This window comes from Typopeltis vanoorti, chromosome 25, assembly GCF_054136105.1.
Source record: "Typopeltis vanoorti isolate ZY-2024b chromosome 25, IOZ_Tvanoo_1.0, whole genome shotgun sequence".
Lineage (NCBI taxonomy): Eukaryota > Metazoa > Arthropoda > Arachnida > Uropygi > Thelyphonidae > Typopeltis > Typopeltis vanoorti.
This window is the reverse complement of record NC_143573.1, coordinates 63391110-63408801: the sequence shown is the minus strand read 5'-3', so window position 1 is coordinate 63408801 and position 17692 is coordinate 63391110. Positions and strand designations below refer to the sequence as shown.

The 17692-nt window shown below is 39.0% G+C and overlaps 1 protein-coding gene across 2 annotated transcripts in view; it reads left to right on the top strand.

Moving 5' to 3' along the window:
- The first annotated feature begins 14217 nt into the window (after positions 1–14217).
- The window catches only part of crim (QVR superfamily protein crim), a 65766-nt gene continuing 62291 nt past the window's right edge, over positions 14218–17692 (top strand). For both annotated transcript variants that reach the window (XM_090414609.1, XM_090414608.1), the window contains exon 1: positions 14218–14313. In XM_090414609.1, the coding sequence (XP_090270735.1) occupies positions 14241–14313 (73 nt within the window). In that variant the 5' untranslated portion in view covers positions 14218–14240. The remainder of the gene's footprint in view (positions 14314–17692) is intronic.

The window sequence follows — 17692 nt, the reverse complement described above, 5'->3', positions numbered from 1 at the left end:
ATACAGCAGGCAACTGCTGTGGCCTCTTTAAAAATTCTGGAGTGGAAGTCTTCCTCTGTGTAAGGAATTGTGCTTCTATCCCACTCTATGATATGGTTCGTTCTTGAGAAATGGAAAGCTAACCCCGATTTTTCTTCTCTGTTATTCTTGATGTCACCAATGTGTTCTTTTTGCCTGATTCCAAGGCTCCTTGAAGTTTGGGCAATGTAATTCAAGCTGCATGAGCAGGGTATATTGTAAACTCTAGCATATTTGAAGAAAGGATGGCTATCTTTTGGAAATCTTAAGAATTGCCTAATCGTTCCTGTAGGTTTAAAGGCCACTCTTATTTTATGTGGTCTAAGGAGTCTTGCAATCTTATTCGAAACTGTCCCTAAGTATGGAATGACGATGGTAGAAATATAACGTATGTCATCTCGTCTTTGTCGGGGTTCAGAGAAAAGTATCTTGTGGACGAGTCTTCGAGGAAATCCATTCATGGTAAGGTTGGTAGATATCAGGGATAGTTCTTCCTGGAGGTCTTGTTGATCTGTTGTCAGGAGAGAAGCACGGTTCTTCAGTATGTGTACAATACTACGTTTCTGAGAAATGTGGTGGGAGGAAGTGAAATATAAATAATGTCCTGTATTGGTTGGTTTGCAGTAAACTGAAAGGTTTATACCACCATTCGTTAGCTTCTTAATTAAAGTGTCCAGAAATGATAATTGGTTATCTTTTTCAAGTTCTAGAGTGAATTTGATTGTTTGGTGTAAAGAGTTGATCTTGTTAAGAAAGTAACAGGTCCTTTTTTGTGTGGTTCCAAACAATAAAGACATTGTTCATGTATCTCCACCACATTGTGGGTTTAGGGGCTATTTGAGATAAGATTTTACTTTCGAAATCCTCCATAAAGAGATCAGTTCAAGATGGAGAGAGGGGGGGCTACCGATTGCAAGGCCAGTCAATTGCTGATATATGGTTTTATTCCATATGAAAAAGTTTGATGTTAAACACTGATGGAACAGAGAAGTAATGTCTTGTGAGAGCAAACTTCCCAAAATGTTAATGACTTCCTCCACAGCGATGTTAGTGAATAGAGATGTAACATCCAGGCTGGCGAGTAGATTCGTATTGGAGATTGAGATGTTGTTCAGTTTCTCTATGAAATGTAGGCCTTGCAATGGGTATCCCCCCCCCTCTCTCCATCTTGTGCTGATCGCTTTATGGAGGATTTCGAAAGTAAAATCTTATCTCAAATAGACCCTAAACCCACAGTATGGTGGATGATATCTTTATTGTTTGGAACCATACAAAAAAGGACCTGTTAGACTTTCTTAACAAGATCAACACTTTACACCACACAATCAAATTCACTCCAGAACTTGAAAAATATAACCAATTATCATTTCTGGACACTTTAATTAAGAAGCTAATGAATCGTGGTATCAACCTCTCAGTTTACTGCAAACTTACCAATACAGGATGTTATTTACATTTCACTTCCTCCCACCACATTTCTCAGAAACTTAGTATTGTACGCATGATGAAGAACCGCGCCTCTCTCCTGAAAACAGATCAACAAGACCTCCAGGAAGAACCATCCCTGATATCTACCAACCTTACTATGAATGGATTTCCTCGAGGACTCGTCCACAAGATACTTTTCTCTGAACCCCGACAAAGACAACGAGATGACATACATTATATTTCTACCATCGTCATTCCATACTTAGGGACAGTTTTGAATGAGATTGCAAGACTCCTTAGACCACATAAAATAAGAGTGACCTTTAAACCTACAGAAACGATTAGGCAATTCTTAAGATCTCCAAAAGACAGCTATCCTTTCTTCAAATATGCTGGAGTTTACAACATACCCTGCTCGTGCGGCTTGAATTACATTGGTCAAACTTCAAGGAGCCTTGAAATCAGGCAAAAAGAACATATTGGTGACGTCAATAATAACAGACAAGAAAAATCGGGGTTAGCATTTCATTTCTCAAGAACGAACCATATCATTAAGTGGGATAGAAGCACAATTCCTTACACAGAGGAGGACTTCCGCTCCAGAATTTTTAAAGAGGCCACAGCAGTTGCCTGCTGTATACAAAACCTTAACAGGAACCAAGGATTAATCTTGCCCGTGATCTGGAAGACCCTTATTAGGTCTCTCAACTCACCAGAACTGAATTACAGTGACAACTATAGAACGTTCCTAAATAACAAGTGAGATTATGCATGTATTGTATGCGCTCTGTTCTTTGTCTAATATAATTGGAATCGGTTGATTATAGTTTGTAACAGTTTTTTACTTTTTAGTGCCTTACATCAGTTATGCACCCTGAAGATGCCAACAGTCTTAGTTGGTATAACATAGTTGTTTATTATATCCACTTGATTATTATAATCCCATTAAAAGTCATTCCATGGGATTGCTATGTTATTGAAAAAGAGTTTTTAATCGTCGACCAGAGGAATTTTTTCTAAGCCTTCCTTCAGCTGACCTTTGACACACGCAAGTAAGTTTTTCTTCCTGGATATTTTAGTTTTTAGCACCGCATCACAAGAAAATCGACTGTGGATCACAATATTATGGACAATAATAAGAGGATCAGGATTTGACCACAATATCATCTCCGTAGCGCAATTGGTAGAACGACGGTACATAGCGCCCTTCGATTGGAATAGGTCTAAGTTCGATTCTCGTGGCGACGGGAGGAATCTTTATCTAGACAATTTCAATCGAAGGTGAGTTAGCCGATCTCATCCGTAGGTATCAGGGTTTCTCTCCCGGAAACTCGGGTTTTTCATCCCACATACAGACAAATCGGCCCTTCAGAACACACGCAATTTACAGACAAAAAAATACCAGTTGTGGAGGTGGGCGGTTGATGGAGTTGATTCGTAGTAGAGGTTCGGCGAGACAGTTGTAGGTGCCCTCCTGCGATGAGTTTTCGGACTTGTTGGAGGTGTCAGGAATAAAAATAATAAAATAATATGGCAGCAGGTCTGCTGTAGTCTCTTTCTTGAAACAGCTTTGATTTGTTGATAGTTCATTATGACTATCAGTAAATGCTTGAAGCATAGAAACTGACTCCTACTAGTCTTCTTCAAAGAGTTAGTTATGGCTAAAGAAGCTCTGCCTACACTATTTTATTTTTTTGGAATAAAGGTGTTAGGAAATTTATTTATATCTAATTTCAATATTCATATTTCCTCTAATTGCAATATCACTGTTGTTCCTTAACTATTCTAATGAATAAGAAAAAATCACCTAACGTCTATGTTTTCATATAGGGAGTAGGCGAGGCCGTTCTAGTCCTATCTAACTTTTCGAAACTGAGTGGGAAGTTCAATCTCCGCAGGTAGCCAATCAGGAATAGTTGGCCCAAGGCTATCACTAATTAATCGGTACCCAGTGAAGAAGGCGGCTAGCATGTGCCGCCATCTAGTGGTCCCTAACCCCAACACAATATTTTAATGTCTAAAAATAGTGTTTTCGGGAGTATACAGGACGAAAAACTCGAGTTTCTGAGAGAAAAAAACCGTTTGCTAGGCCGGCGATCGACTAACTCGGGAACTGGTCGAGTAAAGGCTTAGTAATATTCCTCTAGTAGGCGACTAGATTTGAACTCCAAGTCTTTCTTCGTGCAGTCATTAAATAGAGTTAAACACCACTTCTACTGAGCTACACAGGCTACCTAAAATAAAAATAATAAATCATCTAACACCTTTTATTCCCTTATAGGGAGTAAGCAAGGTCTTTATACCCTATCTAGATTTTGGAGACTGTGTGGGCAGTTCAATCTCCACCGGTAGCCTATCAGAGATAGCTAGCCCATGTCTATCACTAATTATAGCAGCCACCGATGAAGAGGCTGGAAAACAAGTGTTGCCATCTCTTGGTACCTAACCCTAACAGGATATGGTACTGTCTGAAATAATGTGGGTACTACGTTCGATTTTCTTGAGTTTAAGGGATAAAAAATCCATGATTCTGGGAGGAAAGATCTGCTTGCCTGTTCCAGAGATCGACTAACTCGGGAATCGGTCAAAGACAGGCTTAGAAATAGTTCCTCCAGTCGGTATCTAGACTTGAACTTAAGCCTGACTTCGAGCGACCAAGTGCAGAAGACGCAAGCGCCACTTCCACTGAGCTACATAGGCGTGGTGTGATTGGTAGGACGAATAATTCCTGTGGTTGGTTGAGGCTATAACAATGGTTTCCAGCTACCAAATACAACACAAATGACTGCGAGTTTGAATCTCGCATAAGCATGGATGTTTGTGAAACCGATCATTTGAACTTTGAATTATTAGGCTACCAAAAAGTGAATAATCAGCAAAATCAGCTAACGCTTTCCCCCCCCATATATATAGGGAGTAGGAGAGACCGTTTTCAGCCCTATCTAACTTTTGGAGACTGAGTGGGCAGTTCAATCTCCACTACTACCCAGTCAGAGATAGCTGGCCGAAGCCTATCACTAATTAAGCGGCATGCAATAAAGAGTGACGGCTCAACAAGTGCTGCCATCTCGTGGTCCCTAACCCTAACACTCGTGTTTAATGTCTGAAATAATGTGGGTTCTACGGTCGATTTTCTTGAGTTTACGAGACGAAGAACCAGAGTTTCCGGGAGAATAAACCTGCTTGCCAATGCCACAGTTCGACTAACTCGGGAACCTGTCGAACAAAGGCTTAGAAAAATTTCCTCTAGTCGCCGACTAGACTCGAAATGAAGTCTTCCTTCGTGCGGCCAAGCACCGTGGTTTGCAAACGCCACATCCACACCCAGTGAATAAGATATATTTCTTGAATTTCAACTAAATCAGAAGTCTTCAGTTGCAACAGAAAGTGGTACAAAAAATTGGAGATGCTGTGTCAGCATTCAGTATTGTAGCTATTTGATTAAGTATCATTGATCAATGCTACTTAACCAGGACAACAGGATTTCAACCAACTGGTTGTGTTCGGATTCCATCTTAAGCATGGCTGATTGTAAAAGCTTGCTCTAGACGAGCATGATAAGCCCTTTAAGTTTATCTTAACTGTATAAAATATGATTTTGGACAGTCAATCAAGTATCATCGAGGCTACATTATCAGAGATACTTGTCAATTTAGCAATAAAACAAGCATGCTCATAATTGTTTACTAATTCTTCTAGATCGAAATTCTTATTTCATAAAATTGATTCCATCAATTTTTTAAATTGATGGAATTATGCCATTGGCAAATTCATAGGCATGTGACTATTTAAGTGTGACAATAATTCGTAAAATATCTCGTCACTGTTACTCTTCTCACTCCAATGCGCACTGCGGAAGAGTTCTATGCTGCTGACTGCTCAAAGACGAATTGCTAATATTATATGCAAATTGCCATATAAAAATATTTGGGTATTTTTATGTTTTGGCAGTTTACTTATTTTTTAGCTATATGCGATTTTTCTGCCATGATGACTGCATTGATAACATACACCACTATCATTTGAATCATCCTTGAATTCAGAAAATCATGATAAGAGACCAGAACACCTTTCAGCACTCTCGTAATCCTCTCTTTTATGCGATCTGCTTACTTTTTATATTTTGCTTTAGACAATCATCTTTAATGCATTTAACGGGAATGGCTACAATTCACATCGAATGCCCCAGTTGTACTGTATTCGCAAAAAAAAAATTTTTTTTTTTATGTTGAGCCCATGCACTGGAGGTTGGTTGGTCAACCTATAGCACATTAGTACCGTGTATGGGTAGTGGGTTGGGAAAGGAAGAATTTGTTTACATTTGATTTGAATGACTTTAAATTGTATTCCTTGGGAAACACAGCAGGTGTGAGATTGTTCCACAGTGCAGCAGTTGCAGGGATGAAGGAAGAGGAAAAGAAACTTGTTCTGTTTGTTTTTAGGTGTACTGTGAAGGGATGGTGTGCAGAAGCTGCACGTGTTCCAATTAGCTTGGTACTGAGCGGGGAATTATTGATGTTATTTCAGATGAGCATTTCCCATGGAAATATTTGTAGAATATACATACTGCAGAGACCATACGTTTGTGTGAAAGTGTGGAGGGAGAGAATTGGTAAGGGATGGATCATTGATAAGTCTAATTGCTCTCCTCTGTATTGAGTCGAGCATTTTGAGGGAGCTTTTAGGGGCCCCATCCCATATGTGGGAGCAGTATTCAATAGCTGGGCGGATTTGTGATTTGAATAATGTTAATAGCTGTTCTTTGGTGCAGCTTGAGCAAAAGAGAAATCCTAGTTTTTTTTAGCCTGTGGATGTAATGGTTGTGATATGTTTATGCCAGGAGAGGTTTGGTGTGATGGTGACTCCAAGGAGCGAGATCTCAAATTGTCTGAAAATTTGGGTATTGTCAAAAAGGATACTGGGAAACAATGGTTCTTTTTTATGGGAAACAGTACAGAACTGGGTTTTATTGGCGTTGAAATTTATGAGATTATCTGAACCCTATTGTAGGATGGCTTGGAGATCGGAGTTGCGGGTGGTGGTGGTTGATGTTCTGTAGGTTGAGGTGAGTTGTGTAGGGTAAGGATTATCAAATGCACGTGAGGAGTGTAGTATGCTGTCGTCTGCAAAACTGTGTATTGGGTTGGAGGTCAATTGCAGTAGGTCATTGATATATAGCAGGAAGAGGGTTGGTGATAGGACAGAACCTTGTGGGACCCCAGCATTAATTGAGTGGTGAGAGGATAGGTAGCCATCCACCATCACACACAATGTGCGTCCAGACAGAAAGCTGGCAATCCAACTACAGAAGTCCTGGGACAGACCGAATGAAGGCAGTTTGCCTAGTAGGCCTTTGTGCCAGACCTGGTCAAAGGCTTTGGAGATATCTAGTGCAACCACTTGAGATTCGCCAAACCTCTCCATAACATTTGTCCAGAGATGGGTAAAGTACGTGAGTAGATCTCCTGTTGATCAGCAGGGGCAGAAGGCATACTGATGGTCATTTATTTGGCGAGTGTCTTCAAGATAGGGTAGGAGTTGGGAATTGATGATTTTTTCCATTACTTTTGACAGGACTGAGGTAAGCGAGATAGGGCGGTAATTGGATGGCAGCGACTTGTCACCCTTCTTGGAAATGGGCTGAATATAGGCCAATTTCCAGTTTGTGGGATAGATTCCAGTGGAGTAAGAGAGTATATATTGATTACATAAAATAGGGGTCAGTTCTGGAGCACAATTTTTCAGAACAATTGGGGGAATGCCGTCGTGGACAGGAGACTTTTTTGTGTCTAATTTGGACAGTATTTTTCTGATCTCTCCTCCTGGCAAAAGGATATAGGTGGCATTGTATGTTAGGTGTCTGGATGGTTGGGGAACATTTACCATCGTCAATTATGCATGCATTTGAAGCAAAGTATGCAGCCAGAAGATTGGCTTTTTCTGTCGGTGATGACGCAGTAGGGCCATTTGGGTATGATAGGGGTGGGAAATTGTTGGACAGAGGTTACAGCCAATTGCTTGCGAGAGACAAAAAGGCTTGGCTGCCGTTTGGAGAGGGTGCTAGTTTCCTGCTTTTTGCTCTTTCGAACACTGCTTTGGAAGGGTTGGTTGTTTTTTTGCATCTATTACGGGCTTCGGTGTAAGCTTTGAAGGAGGATGAGGTTCTTGATTTCAAAAATATCCAGTTGTGGTATGTCTGATGTTTCATCTCTACAGCCTTGGCACATCTTTTGGAGAACCAGGCTTTCGTTAGAGAATGGCAGTTTAGAGTGCAGTGTGGAATGCATCTATTCATGTCGGTGAAGATTACTTTGGTAATAAGCTCGGTGCATATGTTTGGGTTGGAAGGTCGGAAGCAATAGTCCAATCATGGGAATGCGGCATAGAAGTTGGAAAAGCTGTCCCACTTGGCGCTGTTATAGTGCTAAACTACTCTTGTACGGGAGTGTCTGTGTAAACGTTGTTGCATGGGGAAGGAGATAAGCACTAGATTATAATCAGAATAGCCCTGGTGGATCACTACTTTCACTGTTTATTTGGAGAGGTCATTGGTGAAGAAGAGATCTAACGTGTTTGGGGAGTGATTTGGGTTATCTGGTATTCTGGTTGGCATCTGGACAAGTTGTGTAAGGCCGTTAGTGATAGCAAATGTTTCAGCATCTCTGGTTGCAAGATCTGTACAACTGGAGGAGGAAAGACAGCTATTATTGTGGACATTAAAATCTCCTAGAAGGATGATTTCGCTGTTGGGAAAGTGGGATTGGAGAAAGTCGATTTTTAGGGAGAGGAAATTAAAGAGCTCAGGGTGGCTGGTTGTGTTGGGGGAGCGATAGAGACAGCAGATGAATTGGATTGAGTGGGGAAGGGATATTTTCAACCAAAGAAAGTCAAAGTCGGGTGATTCTAAGTTGAGTGCTCTCTCTGGCAAGGTATGTCAGAACGGATGTATGTGCAGACACCACCATTAGGACGAAAGTTGTTAAAGAGTGAGTAGTTTGGTAGGTTGAGATAAGTGCTGCTGGGGGAGGTGAGATTTGAGTTTCTTCCAGGAAAAGTAGGTGGGGTTTGGTAGACTGAAGGTGGTAGTGGACACTATGCAGGTTGGCGTTTAGGCCATGGATGTTGGTGAAGTGTAGAGTTTTGTGTAGGGATGTGTAGAGATGTGTAAGGTTTTGTGCATCATATGTTGGACAGCATGGGTCTTGCACATTTCCTATGCGGTGCCTGCATGCTGGTCTCAGTGGTGGCTGCTAGTGGCATGGCTTAGTTTTTACACTAGTTTATCTTGTCTGTAATCGATGGTCCAACTGTTGTCACCATTTTGACGTTTTTTTTCGAGTTATCTTCGAAGCTGGTGTCTTTGTTTCCTTTGTAAAAATGATAAGTCTAGTTGTGTAAGTATGCACGATTGGCGACAGGTGTCTTTGAACTTGTTGTTGATCGCTGTTATTATTTATGATGTGCTTGTCGGCGTGTCGCAAGTCACTTTTACTAGGAAAGTTCGTTCCGTCCATACTTTTATTTATAGGCCCGAAACGATTGCACCTGACGATATTTTTAGGATCGATGTTGCATTCTTCAGCTAGTTTGTTGATGTCCTCTTGTAATGATTTTCCGCTCACTAGAAGTTGGAAATTCGAAATTACCCTATATTTACAACTGAATTACACATGTACAACTAAATATTAGAATTTAGCAATGGCGAGCGGGCCATATGTGCATTGTGTGCGACGCAAACAGGCGCCAGGATAGTAAAGGCGCCAAAGAGGAGGAAATACTGTACTTTTAAAAAAACGTGTTCTTAAAGTGATTTTTTTATTGGAGGGGATAGGGGCATCAACTAAAGTTTTGCACACAGGCGCCGGACACTACTAGCGCGCCCCTGAATTTAGCGAAATTTTATTTTATATTTCTCTCTTGCATTTGGGTTCCATGCAATTTTTATATTGCATGCACCAATTATAACTATATATGTATATATATATATATATATATATATATATATATATATATAATATAATTATCATCTGAAACTATAGGTATATAGAATAGGTGCTCTCCCTACTCTACAACTCTCTGTCTCCAGCACTCAGTCCACCAACTACAGCGAACCGCATCATTTAAATCAAAGCCATCTACTGCTCACCATTACTAGTATTTTCACAGACAATCACAAACATTCATGCCTATGGCGGGATTCCAACTCGCAGCCTTTTGGCTGGAGAGCAGGTATGCAACTATTCGGCTAACCAGGCCGGCAAAGCCTACAAATAATTTTTATTCACGAGATTTTTTTTTTCATGAGCCATGTATATTATCTGCATCGACCATAGGCGACCACGAGGTAGAGTCTGTGTTTCCCAATCACATTACCTTGGCAAATGTAACTTCTTCACTGTTGAAAGGACGACGCATGCTTTTGTCCATTAGAAAATGAAAAGGAACTAGTCATGATGAAAGGAAGCGATGGTGACTTAACAGTCTCAAACGGGTGTAGCAGAATTTTTTTGAAACTGAAGTTATCCCCAAAAAACAAAACAAAAAACAAAAGCTGTCCAGAAAACTCGCAAAATTGGCAGAAAAACCCCAATAATAACAATAAATAAATAAATAATAAAAATAAAAATAAAATAAAACTAAATAAAAGTTTGAGAACAGGAATCAAACCTTGGAGATTCAGTGGCAAACTCTGAAGGAAACATTGATTGATTCTGCCAGAGAGGCATGTGGTGAGGTTGTGTGCAAAGATAAAAAAATCAGAACTCCCTGGTGGACACAGGAAGTTAAAGAGGCAGTGAAGGAAAAGAAGAAAGCATATCAAAAGTTCCTGGCAAATAAGTCAGCTCTTACTCTTACAGAATACAGAGACAAATGTAAGAAAGCTAAACAGTGTGTAAAACTAGCTAAACAAAAGTCATGGGAGGACTTTGGCAAGAATATAGAAAATAAATATCAAGAAGGTGGTAAAATATTCTGGAGGTTGTTGAAGAAGATTAGGAATGGAGGAAAGAGTGCTGTAAAAGGAATTAGAGATGATAAAGGTGAAATGAAAACAGGAGAAAAAGATATCCTTGAAGTATGGAGTAATTACTTTGAAAAACTGCTAAATGAAACAAGCAGTGATGACAGCACAGTGATAAAAAACACTGACCAGGCATGCAGTCAGGAATACATATCCATACTTGAAGTAGAAAAAGCCGTCAAAGGCTTGAAATGTGGAAAGGCAGCAGGAGTAAATGATATTCGACCAGAAATGCTGAAGTATGGTGGTATAAGAGTCTTACAGTGGCTGCACTGCATAGTTCAGAAAGCCTGGACAGAGGGATGAATTCCCGATGATTGGAGTAGAGCTCTCATAGTACCCATATATAAAAAGGGAAATAAAACTGAATGTGAGAATTACAGAGGTATTTTCCTACTGAGTGTTCCTGGCAAGATCTATGCAAGTATACTTGAGAAACGGTTGAGAAGAATTGTGGAAGAAAAGCTTGGTGAAGAACAAGCTGGATTCAGGCCAAATGGAGGCTGTCAGGATCAGATCTTCACTTTACGACAAATAGTCGAGAAAGCATGGGAATATAACAAAGATCTGTATTTAAGTTTTGTCGATTTGGAAAAGGCATATGACAAGGTGCCAAGAGAGAAGCTATTCAATACGCTGCAGTTATATGGTGTCAATGGGGCATTATATCAAGCAATACTTAGTCTTTATTTGAGTTGTGAGTCAGCAGTTAGAATTGAAGGAAGTACAGGAAGATGGTTTAATGTTAAATCTGGTGTGAGACAAGGATGTACATTATCCCCTCTGTTATTCATTATCTATATGGATCACATTATGAAGGAATGTGGTATTAAACCTGATATCAAAATTGGAGATGTTAATGTCAGAACTTTGCTTTATGCGGATGATGTTATACTTCTAAATAAATCCGCTACAAGTCTGCAAGATTCTCTGACTAAATTGAATAGCTGTTGTAATAGATATGGTATGAAGGTCAGCAATAAAAAGACAAAGACAATGAAAATAGGCAGAATCATTGAAAATGTCAACTGTGTTGTGAATGGAGAACCTGTGGAACAAGTAAAACATTTCAGCTACTTAGGCACAATTTTTACTGAAGATGGTAAACTAAATATAGAAATAGACAACAGAATCAGCAAAGCTGGTATCGTGGGAAGTCAATTGAATAAATTCATATGGAATAAGAAAGAAATTAGTCGGAACACTAAATTAGCTGTATACAAGACTGTGTTCAAACCAATTTTAACTTATGGATCTGAGAGCTGGGTCAGAAGTAAAACACTTGACCAAAGACTAGAGACCGCAGATATGAGAGTCCTGAGAAAGATTAGAGGCGTGAACAGATGGCATCAATGGCAATATCATATTAAAAATGAGGATATTAGGAAAGAACTTGACATTGTCAGCATCCAGGAATGCGTTAGCAGAGCTAATCTCAGATGGTATGGTCACTTAAATAGAATGGGAGAGGAAAGATTAGCAAAACAAGTGTTCTCTGCCAGGTTGGCAGGAAAACGACCCAGAGGAAGACCAAGATATAGGTGGATTGATACGGTACAAAGTGCCTTAGACGATAGAAATATAAGATCTGATAATGATAATATTGGAGTCTTGACAAGTAACAGACTGATTTGGAGGAAAATTGTAGATAGGAAGTTAGTAATGATGTAATTTTTTCATGTAGTACTGTCATATCCTGTACACCCCTTGAGGGTACATGGCAGGAATTTGATGATGATGATGATGATGATGATAAAAATAAAAACCCGCATAGGATGGTGTATTGCTGACAGTATATTATGTATTATAGATGGAATGTGCAATGGAATATAGCGAAGTATTATCTCGTGATCAGTGTTGAGACTCTCAAAAAGGCTTGAAAGTACCTTCAGTCGATGTTTTGATCATTACTAATCGCAAAATTAAGGTTATTCGTTGGTACAGTTTTGAAAAGGAAAAAAAGTCCTGAGAGACATTCGAATCTAGTGATGCTACTTTCCTGACGTCCAATTTACTCCACAACTAGTTCTCTGTATATGAACTGAAACATTCTGATGATGTAATACCGTTAAATATAAGAATGAACTTCATTGCTAACTTCGGAGTATTTTTTTTTAATATGGTCAAAGGATGACCAATGTTTTTCTCTATTCTTCAATCCAGGATTAGTGCACAGTCACTTGTATGTCATTGTTCCGGATGCAGCTTAAAATTTGTGATAGTCTAGGTCCAACTATCTGTAATTATCTAACAGTGGAGATTTATTGACCCTCGGTTTCCAAAAGTTAGTGCTTAAACGGCTTCACCTTGTGTTTCTCATAGGAGAAACATAAGCCATAAGTAAGTGGAGATTTGCAAGTTTAATTTATAAGTGAAGTAATAATAATAATACTAATAATAATCATGTGATGATACACGGCCGTGAGCCTCTTTACGGGGAGGTACGGCACCATCTCAGTCCCCTCAAATTTTATCCGGGCTCCGGAACCGGCATAGCTGACGAATCAGACCTATGGCTGGGTCAGTATTCCTGTCTGTAATCCGTGTGTGTTCATTGGACCGGCTTGCGGGATGAAAACCCCAAGATAAACTGGTGGAAAAACCCTGCTGTCCACGCCCAAGACCGTCTAACATGGCTATGGCTGAGAATGATCCTTATGCTCCTCGCGTCGTCGACGGGAATCGAACCTAGGACACTCCTTCCCCAGGCATATGGTTGCAAAGCGCATAGCCACTAGGCTAACCGCGCGGACTGTAAGTGAAGTAATGATACTTAATGAATTTTCTAACATCTTCCGTTTCCCAATGAACAGCTATCTTTCTTTTTTAACCCTATGCTTCAGGAAATTGGTCACGCCATAGAGTCAAAACACTCATCGGTGGAGAGCACACTATCCATTAACACAACACCTATCATACATCTCCTTAAGCATATTCACGGTTGGGCACACACCTATTTCTGGCAATCCATTTCATTCATTCACTACTTTCCAAGAAAAACACCTAGTCCGTATACCCACACTAACTGCACTCTTAAACAGTTTCAAAGTGTGACCCTTTCCCCCCTGTCCCCCAATTCTCCATGTATTGAAAATTTTCTTCTGTGCTAATCTTATATTATTGCTATTAGTAACTTCTAAGTTTCCATCATATCCCCTTTTCTCCATCTGTTAGTTGAATATGCATCTCCATCTCTATCTAAATCTCCATCTTATCTGCAACCCACACACCCTCAATCTATCCTCATAGGAACATTCGAACATTCTACAAACCTATCACCAACTTGGTCACTGCTCTCTGAATCTGACTCTCACGAGATATCAAACCTCTCGCGAGGGTATTTTATATCAATGATATATTCAATCAGTACTTTTATTAATACATCAACATTGTGTCTTTTATGTAGTGTAATATTAGGACATTTCATACCCAAGCATGTGAAATCTCGTACCAAAAAAAAAAAAAAAAAAAAAAAAATCTCGTACGTTTACGAAGTTTAAGTTTCAGAACCTCTGTTACTAATGCCTCAGTTAAGTAAGTTTGAGCGCGGTTAGTAGTTGGAAGGGCCCAATCGTTCGATGCTGTTGGCACACTCTCCCTCGATGAGTCTTTGGACTCCCTGGAGGTGTCAAATAATAATAATAAAAGCAGAAACACGAATTTTCTTTGTATGGAATAATAAAATTAGAATTACTTGAAGAAATAGCGCCATCTTACTGCTATTTTAGTAAACCATTTTGTAAGATGGTGGGGCGTTTAACAGGTTGTTAGTATGGCAAATTGTATAAACAAAATGTTGAATTTTATATTGTCCAGTGTTGTGGTACTTTTTTATATACCACCCTGTAAGTATATATATATATCTTTTTTTTTTTTTTGTTAACTCTCGTATGCGCTTTTATCCTAATGCTTATCTTTCAAAATAATAATAATGTTAGGTAAAACTCCGTAGTTTCATCTATAATTGAGATCAAAGCTAATATGTTTCGGTTTATGATATGTCAGTTCGGTTAAAACTTATGGTATTGTGTCGACGATGTTGACTAACTGGGTAGTTTTCCTTAGGCAATGTTTTTCTTATGTTAAATGGTTATTCCAAAAATGATTGTGATAATGTAACAAGTGTCAGATTTAAAATTTGCACCATCGAGTTTTTAGCGCGCGCGAACACACACACACGTGTGTGATCTCTCTCTCTCTCTCTCTATATATATATATTGCTCATAGCGCACACACACATACCCTCTTATTTAACTGGTGTTAAATCTATTCCTATTTGTTCTAATTCGTCTAACAGAGTTCCATGTGGTATTCTGCCAAATGCCTTTGCACAATCCAGCGGAATCTGTTTTTAGTAATTTATTAAATTACTCAGGCATGACCGACCCTTCCAGAGCCATGTTGCCCCTCATACAATATCTATACTTATCCACCCATTCTTGAATTCTCTGTTTGACCAATTTTTCCAGCACTTTTACCACTACACCCAACATACTGATTGGTCGGTAATTTGCTACTGCAGTCTTAGAACCATCCTTATGCAAGGGAACTTGCCACTCCCTTGAAACTACCCGAGCTGAGACTTCAAGACCCTAGTCAGAGGCATTGACATTTCCCTTGCACATTCTCACAAAACTCAGGCTGATGTCCCATCTAATCCCACAGCTGTATTCACAATGAGATTCTGCAATATACTAGGAACCTAAAATTAATCCACCTCTGTTCCCACATCAGTCTGTCACATATGTTACAGAAATAATCTCAAGGTATACATTTTTGGTCGTTTTTATATAGAAATACACTTTTATTAATACAGACCAGTATTTTACAAATAAACATTTATTAAAACCTACCAGTTTCGCCAGCAAACTGTCTGGCTTTTTCAAGGTATTACGGAGATATGAAAGTATACTTTCATATCTTTGGAGATTTTGGAGATTTTTCACTTGGAGATATGAAAGTATACTTTCATATCTCCGTAATACCTTGAAAAAGCCAGACAGTTTGCTGGCGAAACTGGTAGGTTTTAATAAATGTTTATTTGTAAAATACTGGTCTGTATTAATAAAAGTGTATTTCTAGAAATAATCTCACTTGGATGATATACCCTTGCCAAGTGGTTACTCAGCAACCTAACTATTTTATCTGCTTCTGTCACCTCGTCACTATCCGCATTCATTAACTCTCAATCAGCTGTGATGGATGAAATAGGCAGACCTCCCTAGTTTTTTTCATGGATCAAAACTTCATTGGCATTCTACCTTTTATCATGCCATTACTTCCTCTGCTGTTAATCCCGTTACAGCTATTCTAGAGAGCCATTAGTGGATTAACTGTTGGTGAGTGATCTTTGGGTCACCTGTCTTTATGTCTTTAAAGTTTATTTTTCACTTGGTTAGACTATAATAAATTTAGTTTAATCCTTTATCCAACTGTGAGCAAACAAAGTTTGCACCTGAAAGTATCTTCAGGGCTGGGTTAAGGTGGTACAACACCGGGCAATTCATTGCAAAGGTGGTGCAAGCTAACATCACTCCTATCTCAGTATCTCCCATAATACAAAACACATCTCCTTGCAGATATGTATAATGTTATACTATATTAAGGGATTAAACTAAATTTATTATAGTCTAACCAAGTGAAAAATAAACTTTCAACATCTTTCTCTAAATACAGAGTAATTTAATAAAAAGGTGGCACACCGTTTGGCAACTCCTATAGGTAGAGATGACCTTGCTAATGCTTCTGCCTGGTATCTCCATTTGGGCCTGGCTCCCACTGAAGTGACCTCAATAAAGGTCAAAACTAGTCTGGGTAGTGGACCTTTCCTTAATGCATAACATTATATACATATCCACAAGGAGAGGTGTTTTGCATTATGGGAGATATGAGATAGGAGTGGTGTTCGCTTGCTCTTGTACCACCTTACCCCAGTCCTGAAGTTACTTTCAGGCACAAACTTTGTTTGTTAACACTTGGATAAAGGATTAAACTAAATTTATTATCCCTATTGTGTTACTTGAAATTTTCTTTACTGTCCTAAGATATTTGACCTTTTTGCCTCTAAAATGATTTATTGTGTCTCTTCCCAAAAATTGAAACCAATTTCACATGTATGGAAATAATCAATCCTGAAATGACCACAGATCAGCCTTTGCAATGAATCTATTTAGTGATGGTAAATTTCGTGTATTTTATTCTTCAAATCAGTGCACTGGCAGAGTTGCACTGATTGTTCTTTCACTTATAATATAGAAACAACTTTTTTCGCAAATTTTCTAATGTTTGCTTTGAAAATATTATGTCAGATATTTCATCATCATCATCAAATTCCTGCTTCAAGGGGTGTACAGGATATGATAGTACTACATGAAAAATTTACATCATTATTAACTTCCTATCTATAATTTTCCTCCAAATCAGTCTGTTATTTGTCAAGACTCCAACATTATCAGACCTTATATTTCTATCGTCTAAGGCACTTTGTACCGTATCAATCCACCTATATCTTGGTCTTCCTCTGGGTGGTTTTCCTACCAACCGGCTGCGATGGATGAAATAGGGAGACCTCCCTAGTTTTTTTCCATGGATCAAAACTTCATCGGCATTCTACCTTTTATCATGCCATTACTTCCTCCGCTGTTAATCCCACAAAGGTGGAGCAAGCTAACATCACTCCTATCTGAGTATCTCCCATAATGCAAAACACGTCTCCTTGTGGATATGTATATAATGTTATGCATTAAGGGAAGGGCCACTACCCAGAGACCTGGCAGAGAACACTTGTTTGCTAATCTTTCCTCGCCCATTCTGTTTAAGTGACCATACCACCTGAGATTAGCTCTGTTAACGCATTCCTGGATTCTGACAATGTCAAGTTCTTTCCTAATATCCTCGTTTTTAATATGATATTGCCATTGATACCATCTCTTCACGTCTATAATCTCTCTCAGGACTCTCATATCTGCTGTCTTTAGCCTTTGGTCAAGTGTTTTACTTCTGACCCAGCTCTCAGATCCATAAGTTAAAACTGGTTTGAACACTGTCTTGTATACAGCTAATTTAGTTTTTTGACTAATTTCTCTCTTATTCCATATGAAATTATTCAATTGACTTTCTACCATACCAGCTTTGTTGATTCTGTTGTATATTTCTATATTTAATTTACCATCTTTACTAAAAATTATGCCTAAGTAGCTGAAATGTTTTACTTGTTCCACAGGT